Here is a 14,941-nt window from a genome sequence, read left to right as displayed (position 1 = left end):
GCTTGCCCACAAACATTACCTTAAAATTTTTAAGCTATGCCACACTGTACCATATTTTAGATATGCCTAAAGCGATGGAATAGAAATGGAATCGTAAGTTCCACAATTATTGAAGTTTCTGTCAATGATAATCAGCTGGATGGAGTGGTGTAGGCAACAGGATGTGGGTCTGATTTCTCTGTTCCTTCTTAAAATTAGCTTCCTTACATTGTCCTCCCATAATGTGTATACATGTGCATAATTTTCACACATGCACACCTACCACAAAGGTTCCTATATCACTGATTTTCAGATTTCCTAGAGAGGTTGTTGTTTCAGAAACTTGAAACAATGAGGAGAGGAATTGTGCCCAGTTGTATTCATTGAAGTCGTGAAATGATTGAGTAGTTCCTATTTGTCCAGCTTGTTCTGTGTTTCTTCTTTTCTTGCCTTTTTTCAAAAACTTGATTGACTTTTTTGTCATTCAGTTTTTTCCCTCTCTACCAGGTTAGAAGTTATATTCTATGTCTATATTCCTTTGAAGGTCACTTTATGTTTGTTTTGTTTTGTTTTTTTAATATTTACTTATTTATTTATTTGGTTGCATTGGGTCTTAGTTGTGGCAGGTAGGTTTCTTGGTTGCTGCTCACAGGCTCCTTAGTTGCGGCTCGCCAGCTCCTTAGTTGTGGCATACATGTGGGATCTAGTTCTCTGACCAGGGATCGAACCCGGGCCCCCTGCATTGGGAGTGCGGAGTCTTAACCACTGCACCACCAGGGAAGTCCCCTGAAGGTCACTTTTGAATCCACAGCCTGTACTGTTAAGTTAACAAAGTCTAGTAGTGTAAATAGTACATTTATACTTTTATTTTTCGCATTCTATAGTGTTACAGTATTAAAACACATGGTTATTTATAAGTAAATATTTACATATATATGTTTATCTGTTTTATACACGTATCTGTAGATAGTGTTCATTTAGATTTATACACATATTTACCACTTCCTTTGTTTTTCCCTCTTACTCCTCAAACTTTCCATCCAGGATCATTTTCCTTCTCTCTGAAGTTCATCCTTTTGAATTTCCTTTAATGTGGGTCTAGTGGTAGCAAACTCTTAGATTTGTTAAAGATGTCATTATTTTGCCTTCATCCTTAATGGATATTTTTGCTCGGTATAGAATTTTAGGTTGGCATCTATTATTGAAGATGTTTTTCCACTGACTTCTGTCATTCCTTGTTGTTAAGTCAGTTGTCAGATCTAAAGCTCTGCCTTTTCTCTGGGCTGTATTTAAGATTTTCTTTTTGTCTTGGTTTTTCTGCCATTTCACTGTAGTGTGCTTAGGCAACATTTTATTTGAAATTGTACCATATTTGGAGACTGTTGGGCATCTTGACTCTGTAGCTTGGCCTTTCATCAAATCTGGAAACTTCTTGTTTGTTATGTCTTCATACGTCATCCTTGCTCCTTCTCCTCTGTCTCTCTGCTTTTGGAAGTCAGATCAAACATGGCTAGAACTTTCTACTCCAGCCCCTGCCTTTTACCTTCTTTTTGTTTTCTTTTTCATCTTTTTGCTTCTCCATGTTGCCTTCTCTGTGATTTCTTTTGATTTATCTTGCACTTAATGAATTCACTCTTTAACTGTGATGAATCTGCCATTAAATCCATCCATTGAATTTTTTATTTAATCTGTTTTTATCTTTTTTTCCCTAGAAATTCGCTGTAAGTTTTTTTCAGATCTACTATGTCACTTCTCTTGTCCCTTCTTCTAGAGTTACCTTCACATTTGTCTTTTTTAAAACATAGTGAGCATTGTTGTTTTATCGTCTTTCTGATTACTCTAATATTTGAAATTTGGAATCTTTGCAAGACTACTCCCTATTGTCTGCTTCTGCTGGTTCTTCTTAATAGAGTCTGGTTTCTTTGTATACCTCAGTATCTTTGACTGAGTGCCAAAGATTGTTTTATTAAAAATTATTTGTAGGGATAATGTGATGTTTTAAAATCTTAGAATGTTAGAATCTAAAACTTAGATAAACGTACTTTCTTCCATATAAGTTTTGTGTTTTTTTCTGCCAGTTGCCTGAAAACACTACTAATTTGTAATTACTGTAAATCGAATTCGAATTTTGAGATTTCCTAGATAAGCAAGGAGATTTAAATCTGGCTTCTAATTCTGGTTGGCCTTCATCCTGATGGTTAGCACTTCGGCGAGGCTTTCCTGCCAGAAGCCATGCTGTCTGTGGGCCTGGAATTTAGATTTCTATCTTCTTCATGCCCTCAAAGCCATTAAGAGAAAGGTTGCATTTTTCCCAGATTGCTAAACACCCTCAGAGCAAAATGGTTTCCACGCATGGTAACCTCTGTAGGGCCCACATTTCCCTTCAGTTTTACCATAGTGTCTTGTTGGCTTCTTCTCCTTTAAGAAGACTATTTTAAATAGAGGCTGGGGAACAGAACAGATGAACTGAGATAACTCAGAGTCACTTGCTGACTGGGTGGGTGGTGTCAGTCTTCCTTTTAAGGTGCAGGGTAGTGGGGATCCACACAGAGATCCCGAGGCAAGTGAAATGGTCAGAGTGACTCACAGATTTGGCTCTATCACCCAGGCTTGATAAGATCTCGAATCCGTTGTTGTCAGAGAAGGTATCTCCACATCCTGTCTCTGCCCTTACGGCATTTGTATTTGACTGGAGATAGGTGTTGAAAACTTAACATTTCAACTTTCTTGCATGTATTCTTTGATTTTTTGCAGAAGGATTTTTGTTTGTATATGGGGGCCAAGATGAAAATAAGCAGACCCTGAGCTCAGGAGAAAAGTATGACCCAGATGCAAACACATGGACCACATTGCCACCAATGAACGAGGTAAAATACTGCTTTTGTAATTTGTCTGATGTTTCTTTTTTCCCTTTAGCACTTTTGTTTGCTTTGCATTTGAGTATAAGGAAAGAGGTAGCAGCCTCGCCAAGCCCCCCTGCCTGGTATGCGCGTGCCCCCCTCCCGGCTCTGCTCCCCATGCCTTCCCTCGCTCCCCCTTCTCCAGCCTCCTAGGAGTGCACTTGCTTTGGGGCCTTTGCCAGGTACCCACGTGGCTCGCTGCTTGCTTCCTTCAGGGTTTGTCCATATGGCTCCTTCTCAGCGAGGCCTCCCGCGGCCTCTCAGCTCTCCTGCCCCCTCCCCTGCTTTCTTTCTCTTCATACCACATAGAACCTCCTCACATACTAGATCTTTCTCGATGGTTCGCACAAACTGTTTGATGATGGCAGCGCATTTTGTTTGTGTGGTCAGCGCTCTCCCTTCAGTGCTGGAGGGGGGCTGGGCACCCGGGAAGTGCTGTGAGTGGATGAGTGTGGAACACATCAGGTTCTGTTGCTCCGGGCAGCCTTACCCCGGGCCTCTCCCCCTCCCGCCCCCACCTCTCCAGCCACAGGCAGTGCTGTTGATGTGGATCTTACCGGACTTCACACATCAGCTGGGAGCCACTTGCTGCCCACTGCTGCCCGAAGATCATTTTACAGAGCCACACAGCACTAGTTCTCTTTCTTGTCGTGAGCTGTGGTGAGTAACAAGTAAGGATTCTGCCAGCGAGTTCACCACGTGTGTAGTTCCCTTGTTCCGGGAAATCCCTGGACGAGGGTTCTCTGTCTATTGTGATAGAAGAGTGAGCTGCTAGGGAAATCAGAAATATTTGAGAGAGATGGTTTTGAGCCTGGTTATTTCTTTGCTGGAACGCTGGAATGTAATGATGTCTGTAATTTTTATTTAATGTATGAATATCAGCTTTCAATCTGATAGTTGGCCTTTTGTCTACAAAGATCTTTGATGTCTTTTCAGGCAAGACATAACTTTGGAATTGTGGAGATAGATGGGATGCTGTACGTTTTAGGAGGAGAAGATGGTGAAAAAGAGCTAATTTCCATGGAATGTTATGATATTTATTCTAAAACCTGGACAAAGCAACCCGATTTAACCATGGTTAGAAAGGTGAGAACTATATCTTGTGATAACTAATTCACAAATTGGATTTTAAAGTTATGTTTCTTCATTTCCTACGTATGCCTTTTAACGCAATTGATAGTGTTAAAAGAATTAATATTATAGAATTATGTCTTTGTTGGTAGCTTGCCTTCACTATTACCAGCCACACAGCAAGCCAGGAAATGGTGTGTGAGAGAGTTTATCTTGGCAGTGGGCTCTGGGCAGCGCTGCTGTGTCCAAGGCCCACGCCTGATAAACGCTTTGTGATTGCACTAACCTAGGAAGGAACCAGGTCTCCCAAACCGGTTTTCTTAATCATCGTGCAGGACTAGGGAGAAACATTAATCCATAGGTAGAGAACTGCCATTGCTTACTGAGTAGAATGAAAACAAATGGCTCATGTTAGCTGTTTACAGCTTAGTCTGTATTTCTTTTCCCTGGTAGAGGCTGGAATTTCATCATCAGGCCAAAGCCTTGTCCAGCGCCCTAGGTATTTTACACCTTGGGTACTGGGATTTACTCATAATATGATCTCTCACTGTCTGTGCCCTTTCAACTGACTTACTTGGGGCAGGAATTGACTGACATCTTTCTCCATGGAGTCCACATCTTGGACTCTTCAAATAGTGGTGAGAACAGAGAGCCTGGAAAGCCACTTTAAAAATTAGGATTATTTACTTTTCTCACTTAGTGGAATAGTATTAGATGGAGTTAATCTTTTTCTGAGGATTCACAGTGTGTGTATTACCTTGCTCTTCTCATTTTTAAAAGCCTCTGTTGTAATACTGGAAGGCACCATACATAGTCTTACTATTAGAAGTCAGATCCTTTTCCAAATATTTGCCAGTGCTCTCTAGCCAAGCCGGTATTTACTCGCCTAACTTTAATAATAAATGTTGCCTCACCCACTGTTGCTTTCTCCTTTCAGATTGGCTGCTATGCAGCCATGAAAAAGAAAATCTATGCCATGGGTGGAGGATCGTATGGAAAACTCTTCGAGTCTGTGGAATGTTATGACCCACGGACCCAGCAGTGGACCGCTATCTGTCCACTGAAAGAGAGAAGGTGAGAGAACTTGGATAAGGACTGTGCAGAGCCCCCTTCGCCTGGCTTCTGTTTTTCCCTTCTTTCCAGCTAATCTTTTATTTGACTTGGCATTTGGTTGATATAACATTAAATGAATAAGCCATTTCCTGAAAAAGGAAGACCCATGTATTTGTGAAACGTTGAATGGTGCAGAGCTAAAACAAGCGTAAGAGGAATTACGGAATCGGGTCATGAGTTGTAAATCTAATACCTAGTATGCCCTATGTGGCCTTTCAGGTTTGGAGCTGTAGCCTGTGGAGTCGCCATGGAACTGTATGTATTTGGGGGAGTCAGAAGTCGCGAGGACATCCAGGGGGGCGAGATGGTAACCTGCAAGTCAGAATTCTACCACGATGAGTTTAAAAGGTATTTATGAATGGTTTCATGCGGCTTCTGCAACTTTTTCTTTATGCTTTCAAAGGCATGTTTTAGCTTTGTTTAGTTTTGTTTTCAAATTATTTCATTGAATTTATCTATTTATGTCTAATGCATAGTAGATATTTATTCAGTGACTTCAGAAATCTTGGTAACTCATAGGAAAGCCATAGAAAAATGTTTCTAAAATGTAGATCAGACCTTGACACTTTTGATAGCTTTTAGGAGAAAGTTTAAACTCCTTAACTTAGCAGATATGGCCTTTTGTGATTTGGCCTATGTCTACTGTTTCTGCTACTGTTCAACCCAGATGCGTCACTTGAGTCCCACTGAGTGACTTTTTTCCTCCAAAACATGGTATGATTGTCTCAGCTCTGTGCTTTTTTTTTTTTTAACATCTTTATTGGAGTATAATTGCTTTACAATGGTGTGTTAGTATCTGCTTTATAACAAAGTGAATCACTTATACATATACATATGTTCCCATATCTCTTCCCTCTTGCGTCTCCCTCCCTCCCACCCTCCCTATCCCACCCCTCTAGGTGGTCGCAAAGCACCGAGCTGATCTCCCTGTGCCATGTGGCTGCTTCCCACTAGCTATCTGTTTTACGCGTGGTAGTGTATATATGTCCATGCCACTCTCTCACTTTGCCTAGAGTCTGTCATACAGAGTGAAGTAAGTCAGAAAGAGAAAAACGAATACCGTACGCTAACACATATATATGGAATCTAAGAGAAAAAAAAAAAAAAGGTCATGAAGAACCTAGGGGCAAGACGGGAATAAAGACACAGACCTACTAGAGAATGGACTTGAGGATATGGGGAGGGGGAAGGGTAAGCTGTGACAAAGCTCTGTGCTTTTGTATTATTCCTTTTGCCTAATATTTCCCTTCCCATGTTTATCCAGTTAATTTGGCCTCTTCCAAAACTCTGCTTAATTATCACTACCCAGAGAAAGCCTTCTCACGTCTCCCAGGCTGAGTTAGGCTCCTCAATCTGGGATCCTATACATCCCTCTCTTGGATGTGATAGAGTTAACTGAAGCTCCTTCAGGACAAGTTCCAACTCAGCTTTGGGTCCTAGCTTCTGGCATCATACCTGGCCAGTATCAGACACTCAGTAAACGTGGTGTCAGAGATTCTTAAAACATCTGACAGGCTGCCATATGTCTTATGAAGTAGGCAGCATCCTTCCAACCCCCTCACTTCCCTCCTCTGACACGTTATATTGTTGTAACCACCAAACAGTATTGTTACTGCAGTAATATGTTCAAATCCTACAGGGAAACTGCCGTGCTAAAGTTAATCTTGTGATAGCATTTCAACTGTGTTACCAGAAGGGGGTGCCAGAATATAATGTTCAAGTTCATATTATTTTAGATAAGGGCAAACAATGAGCAGTTGCCAAGATTTTAGAAATATGTATAAATGTTACCTAACTATTAGTGTATTTTAAATTTAGGATATTTGCATAGCCTTTTTTTCCCCTTTTTCCTTCAATTACAGGGGGCAAACAGTCTTAGGAAAATTTACTAGACAAAGTGTGAGAGCAGTTTGAGAATGCTTGCTCTGGTAGCGGTGGGGGGCAGAATTTCAAGGACTTTTCTACACTTCTCTTCCATAATATGTTACTGCGAGGGCTGACTGTTCAAGGTATGAAGTAGTATATTAATTTCTTGCCCAAATGAATCCCAAAACAGTGTGCCCAACCTCTTTAACAAGCAGTGGTCAGTACGTTTGGTTTCTGATAAAATATTGTTATAAGCCTTTCTCATAATGACTGAATTACTGTTTGGACAGTGTGAGCTAGAGAGCTATAAACTCGCTTGCTGAAGTAATCAGGGTTGCTTATGGTTTTACCATTTTCTGTCCCTATTTTGATTGTATAGGACTTAAATCTGGCTGTAAAGTTTTTTGTCTGCCCTTGATATGCTATCAATTATTAGAACCTTTAGATTTCTATCAGGTTGTCTCATATTAATACAGTTGATAAGCTTCAGATATAAGTATATTACTTGCTTTCAGTTCATAATTGTTAAACATGAGTATTGCTTCTTCCTTGCTATTTAAAAGCACTTCCAAATAAAATTTGTATTATATTTAGTTTGCTTATACTCAAGTTCTCCAGTGTTGATTCACAAATAGAATGAAGAAAGCTTAACTTCTGTTGATATATAGGATTCTTGTTTAGATAACACTAAACATGCATATAACACTAAGTGCCATGTATTAACTCATTGAATCTTCAAAACAACCCTCTGAGATATAGTTACTCTTTTTTTTCCTATCTTGCATACGAGGAAACCAAAACACAGAGAGGTTAAGTAATGTGCCCCAAAACACACAGGTAGCAGGTGGCAGAGCTGGAATTTGAACTCGGGCGTTCTGGACTCAGAGTCCACATTTTCAGCCACCACACAATATTGCCTTAAAAATATAGGCTTTCCCATAAATATCTATAGAAGGAAAAAAAAGTCTATAAGTAGTTTATTTCTTTAAAGATCAGATGTTTCCAAGTGTGTGATATTTGCATACTCTGGAAATTGTTGCCAGATGAACAACCTGCATTAGATTGGAGACCATTTACTGTTTTTAAGTAATCTCTTGTCTTTCCTGTCTTTGTTCCCTATTTTTAGGTTAAAACTTTCCTGGAAAAATGCCATATCTTACTATTTTCTGTGTTTCTGACTAAAAACAAAACTGTTTGAAGGAAAGCAAAAAAAAAATTGCCATTATTTATACCAAGTCATGGCAACAACTTCATATATCCAGAAAGACAGTGTATCTATTTCTGTTCCTTGTATATCCCTGTTCTTTTACTCGTACTACCATCCTCCCAGTGGTCCATATTCAAAATAAGGTCATCTTTGATTCTCTCTTACGCTTCACATCTCATGAGTTGCCAAGTTTTTTTCTTTTTTTTTTTTTTTAAACTCTGTAGTATTTTTCACACATCCCCCCCCCCTTTATTTTTCTGCCCCGACTCCAGTGAGCTCACTCTTTTATATGTGCAAAGTCTTCTAACCAGTCTCTCTAATACATTACACCTACTTGTGCTTTTGAAAGATTAATCTGACTTTGGTCATTTCATTGTGATGGAAATTCTTCCTGTCTCCCCGTTGCTTACCAAGTAAAGATAATAGTATTTAGCCTCCTACTCGGGGCCCTCCATGATCTGAGGTTGAGAAAAATGTTCAGCCTTTTTCACTTTCTTCTTTTCACATGTTCTGTACTACAGCTCACTGCTTACAGCCATCCTGTGTTTTATTGTCTCTGTGCATTTGCTCAGCCGAGATGTCCTCCCCCTTTCATTTTTATATTATAGGTAAATCATGTTAACTATTCTTTGGAGCCTAGATCGGTCAGTTTCATCTTTTGATGCCTGAATGTATACTTGGATAGACATCTTTGACCACTGGCTGAATCCCCTGTGGTCCTCTGACTTGTGGGTAAGGGACCATTATGGTAGCAAGGGTTAAGTGGAAGTCACTGGAACTTTCCTTCCCTGCCAAGATAGAAAACCAGAAGCAGTACTGCATCCTGAGGAATGTGCAGACATTAGTGCCACCATCAAAGGCTTGAAAATGCAAGAGTCGTGCTACGTATCATATCCCCACTTAATTCACTTAGAAAAAGTAGAAAAGTCAAGTGGATTTTGGAACGTAACTGTGAGCTTTCATAAACTTAAGCAGGTAGTTAAGCTGATCACAGACTCAGGCCCACGGGTGGGATCTTCATGCAGCACAGTGCCTGGCCTTGGTTGCTGCTGTTGCCTTAGCTGACGCCTTCTCTTCACACCAATCTGCAGCGACCACCAGCAGCTGTTTCTTGTACCTGGCAGGACCAGCGGTACCCCTGTACAGTGTTGCCTCAGGACTGTGTCAGTTTTGCCGTGTGCGGTACATGATTAGTCCCCAGAGATTTTGATCACCTTGGTGCGCCGTGCTGTATTGGTCTGCCCCGTTGACCATGTTACGCTGTTTGGATCTGAGGCTTAGGAAGTAGCACACACTACAGATGCCTGTGTAAGACATGTGAGCAAGAGGATGGGAGATGAACGCTGCTCCTAACCAAGTCTGCTTCAGTCATGGTCCAGCCAGGAGACAGAAACCACCCCGTAATCTGCAAGGGAGATTTAATGTACGTAATTACTAACTAGTAAGAGTAGTTAGCTGCTAACAGGTGAGAGGATGCAGAAACAGCCGATGAAGGAAGCGCGACTGCAGCCTTTAGGGCTGACGGAAAGTGCCCCAGGAAGGAGCTAACTGGGAAGAGCCCTCCCTGCCCTGCAAGGCTGGATTCACCTCCGTGGAGGAGGGTGTGCAGTGGCCCCGGACGTGGCAGAGCCCTGGGGTGCCGGGGCCAGAGCTGGTGTGTGGCAGCTGCCCGCTGGCTGGCAAAGGACCTCCCTGAGGGAGAGCCACTCTGGTCCCCCGGCACACAGGAGGCGGCAGAGCAGATGGAGGAAGGAACAGGCCGCCGACACCGGCGAAGAAGCCCTTTCCTCTCCCCAGCCCTGCAGTCCCGCCAGCGCTCTCTGCACTGCGCCTGCCTTCTCAAAGAACCAGCTACGCACTGATGTTCATTTTCTCCACTGTGTGTTTTCTGTTTCATTGGTTTCTCCTCTTGTCTATATTATTTCCTTCTTTTTACTTACTTTGGGTTTATTTTGTTCTTCCTTTTCTAGCTTCTTCAGGTAGCATATTAGATTTTTTAAATTTCTCTGCTGCGGTCTCCTATCTTTTTATCATAAGCATGTTTTCCTTTCCCTCACTGAGCATCGTTATGGTAGCTGCGTTCAGGTCCCTGCCTGGCAGATAATCCCAGCATCTGAGTCATCTCAGAGTTGGCGTCTGTTGATTGTTTATTTCCTTGCAAAGGGGTTTTCATTTTTCTGGCTCTTTTGTTGAGTAATTCTGGATTGCGTCCGGGGCGTTGCGAACATGACATTGTTGAGGCCCCAAGGTCTCTTGCTGTTGCTTCAGAGACCTGCTCCGGGCATTTAGCAGACAGTGGGCTTGGTTAGACTCGTGGAGCCTCAGGTGCAAGCATTCGTGGATCCAGCGTCAGTCAGACGTGACTCAGGTGGATGCCCGTCTGTTGAGGGGCTCTTCTGTACCTCCCATCTTTCTGAGACCCCCGCACACTTCAGTGATCCTTGTTGCCCCAAGATGCTCTCCCCTGCTTCCGGTGGCCAGAAAGACGGCAGGGTTTTCTCTAGGGCTTTTGTTCCCCAGAGCTGCCAGCCCCAGGCTGCCTTCAGACGGAGCTACCAAGGAACTGGAAACTCATTCCATGTGGGTGCTTGTTCAACTTTCAACTTCTTTCCCAAATCTGCCTGCTTCTTCTCAGTCTCCAGAGCCCTCAGGCAGTCTGACTTCTGTATTTTGTCTGTCTAGAGTTCGTGGCTGCTTCTTGTGGGAGGCTCAGCCGAGCCCTCACTGAAGCTCGCTCTCCCCTCCCTCTCTCCTTCCCACCTGCTCTCCTTGCCTGTCTTACCCCTCCTACTCGGCTGTCTCTGAAGCTTGCCCCATCTTAAAGTTTCCTTTGAGGGAGGGGGGATTCTTAATTCTGAGTTACCAGAGGACACATCATTGTAGCCTCCAAGTCCTGAGGAGCCCACGTTTGAGAACAGTGTAATAAAGGCATAATATTGCCTTGTCTATTACAAAAATTGCTGCTACTTCACGATGCCTGCTATGTACTAGACACTGTGCAAAGTACTTTACATTGGCTGTTCCATTTCATCCTCACAGCAGACACCTGAGCTTGGTGATGGCGTCCCCACCTTACAAATGATGAAAGAGAGACTGGGTTAGCTCAGTCGTCCAAGGTCAACGAGGTGATAAATGGTAGGGAAAGAAATGCAGAACTACATGCCATTTATACCATTTTTAAAAGCAGCAGCTAAATATATGATCCAATTAAATTCTCATATTTTATGTACTTTGAAGCCTCAGCATTATATAAAATAGATCACATAGGATTATTTTTCTGAAACCCAGGAACTCTGAATCACTGATCTGCTTTGGACCAAATTCGGTAGACAGTCTACATAGACCAATTTCTTCAGCTTTGTTGAATTATTCCAGGGAGGAATTATGTTGAATTCTCAACTCTACAAAATTACTGAGAAACGCCCTTGTATTCTGATGTGTTCTTTCAGTAGATAATCTAGTCGCGTATGTCTTAATTCAGAAGAAGTGCCAGCTACCTTGTGGGCGTGCCTGTGGCCCTGTTGATGGACTTGCTGGAAGGGTGGTATGCCTCTCCAACGGGGTCATCCTGGGAGTGGCTCAGCTGCAGACAGGGCAGGGGGATACTCATCAGCTTTGTGTGATTCAGGACCTGGGAAGAATTTAAATGTCGAGGTTTAGTTATTTATGTTTAGCCTTGAAGACATAAAATATGAACAAACCAGTTACTGTATTTGACATTTTTCAAACTTTTTCTTTCAAAGGCCTGTTCGGGTCCCCATTTTCACTTTGCAGTGAGAGCTCTTAGATGTTCCCCTTTTCCTATTTATTAGAGGCATCTCGGAGGCAGGGGCCAAACTGAACTCCCAGTCCCAGCAAACTGCTTGATTCCAATCAACTTTCAGATGTTCGAGGAATCGGATGTTAGGTAAAGGTACTCAGGAATATGGCAGCTTTACAGCAGCTTTGCTTCTGAGTTGTTCCATGATCTTGGACAAATCATTCTGCTTCTGGGTTTCTTGGGATTAAAAATATGGAAGCTACTACTTTATATAACAGTCTGGGAATAGTGCTCATTGAAATAAAAGTGCTGTTCTTAGTGAAATAATTTTACATTTGTATTTAACATCAAGATGCTGTAGACCTTAGCCAGTGGCTTCTTGGACACTTGATGGCATAAGGTTAGACACACGGGAACAGTGCCAGGGCATCTTAGTGCTCTGATGGTGAGTGGAGGCCCAGACACTGGTAGTTCTGAAGGGTTTAGATACATTTCCAAGATCTGACTGAGGTCTGCTCTGACCTGGCTATGCCTTTAGCTATCAAAGGGAAATTGTTTGGTCAGATTTACCTTAAGTAAACATTATTACATAGCAGAGTCATTTGTTTTTGTTTTTGTTTTAAAGCAAAAAAACCCTTTTATTTTGGAATAATTTTAGACTTGTAGAAAAGTGGCAAAAATAGTCAGAGTTCCCAAAAGCTTCTCCCAGCTTCACCCAGCTTCTCCTAATGTTAACATCTTACATACCATAGTACAGATGTCAAAACCAGGATACTCACATAGGTACAGTATTATTAAGTCAACTACAGACTTTATTCAGATTTCACCAGCTTGCCCACTAATATCTTTTTCTCTCTGCTCCGGGATCCGATCCAGGACCTGACATGGCTTTCAGTTGTTGAGTTTCTTCGGTCTCCTTTAATCTGTGACGGTTCCTCAGTCTTTCCTCGTCCTTCATGACCTTGACACCCTTGAAGGTTACTGGTCAGTTTTTTACTAGGATGTCTCTTCATGTGGGTTTGTCTCATGACCTCTCGTGAGGAGGCTGAGGTTGCGTGTTTGGGCCAGGACTCCCACAGAAGTGCTGCTGGGCCCTTCTCAGCCCGGCGTCGGGGGAGCATGACGTCGATAATGTCTCGTTACTGGTGGTGCTAATCTTGACGACTTGGTTAAGGTGGCATCTTCTGGGTTTCCCCATTGTAAAGTCACTATTTCTCCCTTTGTAATTAATGAGTATCTTGGAAGAGAGAATTTGAGAATATGGGAGTATACTGTTTCTCCTTAAACTTTCACCACTAATTTAGCATCATTGGTGGACTGGCCTTGCAGTAGTTATTACTGTGCTGTTTGCCTAATGGTGATTTTTCTGCTTCCCTCATTCCTTCTACCTTTGTCAGCTGGAATTCTGTAAAGAAGACCTGCCCCTTCTCCCTAATTTTTTTTTTAATGTATTCAGTCATTTGTTTTTGTCAGTGTGGACTTATGGATATTTATTCTATGAGTTGTCTGTCCAGGACTGTCATTATTTATTGTGTTGCTCCAGTTGTTCCCACCGTGGCCATTGGGAGCTACTGCGTATCAGCTCCGCTGTCCTTCTGACACAACTCATCCTTCTTTAAGCTCTTCCTATGTGGCAGCACAAGATGATCCAGGCTCATCTTGTATTTTCGGCCTCTTCTGTGGAGTCAGCCACTTCTTCATGGAGCCCTGGCTCCTTTTAGTGGCTATTAAATTGATTTTCAACGGAAGTACCAAGCAATTTAGTGGGGAAAGAAACGTCTTTTCAGCAAGTGATGCTGGAACAACTAGGTATCTGTATGGGGGAGAAAAAGGACTTGACTCTTATACCTCATACCATACACAAAAGTTAACTTGAAATGTATCTTAAGACCTAAGTGTAAAAACTGAAACAATAAAATTTCCAGAAATTTTCATTTAAAAAACCTTTGCAACCTTGGAGTAGGCAAAGATTTCCTAGGAGGACATAGAAAACATGAACTATAAAAAGAAAAAAATGATAAACTGGAATTCATCAAAATTAAAAAACCTCTTTTCTCAAAAGTCCCCATTAAGATAATGAAAAGACAGTCTACATGCTGGGAAAAAGATTTGTGATACATGTATCCAACAAAGGACTTGTATCCATAAAATAAAAAGAATCTTAAAATTTAATAAGAAGACAGAAAAGCCAATTTGAAAAATGAGCAGATCTTTGAGCAGAAATTTCACAAAAGCAGATACATAAAGTGTCCAGTAAGCACATGCAGAGATGGTTAGCACCATTGGTCTTCAGGGAAAAGCACACCACTCATATGGCTGAAATGAAAAAGACCGACGGTACCCGAGCTGGCAGTAATGCCGAGCAGTTGGAGTTTTCACATGTTGCTCGTTGGAATGCAAAAGGGCACAACACCTTGGAAAACAGTGTGGTGTTTTCCTATCAAAGGAAATATACCTTTAACCATATAACCAAGCAATTCCATGACATAAGCCCACAAAAGAGCTTTGCTCTCTCAATTCCAAAATAGCTTCACTCACCATAGCCAGACACTGGAGGCTGCCCAAATGAACCTGAACAGGTGAATGGGTAACAAGTTCTGCTGTACCATGTAATGGAATCCTGCTTAAGATAACAAGAAATGAGATAACGATGAAGCCGCACCACGGATGAATCTCCTTCACACTGTGCTGTGTGAAGGAAGCAGACTGAATAGTGCACTCTGTGATTCATTATATGCGACGTTCTGGAACAGACACAACTAAGTCTTCAGTGACAGGAAGGAAATGAGTGTTTCACCAGAAGAGGGGTGTGGGTGTCGTGCCTTGTACTGTAGGTGGCTCACTGAGTTTTGTCATCTCAGTCTGCTGAGATGTCGTGGACACCCTTTGACCTCCTTCATTCTGTCATTCTGTCCCTCTGTTTGTCCCCAGGTGGATCTATCTTAATGACCAGAATTTATGCATCCCCGCCAGTTCCTCTTTTGTGTACGGAGCTGTCCCCATAGGAGCCAGTATCTATGTCATCGGAGATCTTGATACAGGTCA

General features: G+C 42.1%; 1 protein-coding gene across 4 annotated transcripts in view; it reads left to right on the top strand.

Annotated features, from left to right (window-relative positions):
* The window catches only part of GAN (gigaxonin), a 103,323-nt gene that overhangs the window by 38,455 nt on the left and 49,927 nt on the right, over window positions 1–14,941 (top strand). For 3 of the 4 annotated variants that reach the window (XM_057533904.1, XM_057533906.1, XM_057533905.1), the window contains exons 6-9: window positions 2,734–2,846; window positions 3,816–3,965; window positions 4,888–5,024; window positions 5,283–5,411. In XM_057533904.1, coding sequence (XP_057389887.1) covers window positions 2,734–2,846; window positions 3,816–3,965; window positions 4,888–5,024; window positions 5,283–5,411 — 529 coding nt within the window. Of the gene's footprint in view, window positions 1–2,733; window positions 2,847–3,815; window positions 3,966–4,887; window positions 5,025–5,282; window positions 5,412–14,827; window positions 14,938–14,941 lie in introns of all 4 variants that reach the window. The other variant, XM_057533903.1, reaches the window with a different exon arrangement.

Source organism: Balaenoptera acutorostrata, chromosome 19, assembly GCF_949987535.1.
Source record: "Balaenoptera acutorostrata chromosome 19, mBalAcu1.1, whole genome shotgun sequence".
NCBI classification, from domain to species: Eukaryota; Metazoa; Chordata; class Mammalia; order Artiodactyla; family Balaenopteridae; genus Balaenoptera; species Balaenoptera acutorostrata.
This window is presented reverse-complemented; position numbering and strand designations above follow the sequence as displayed.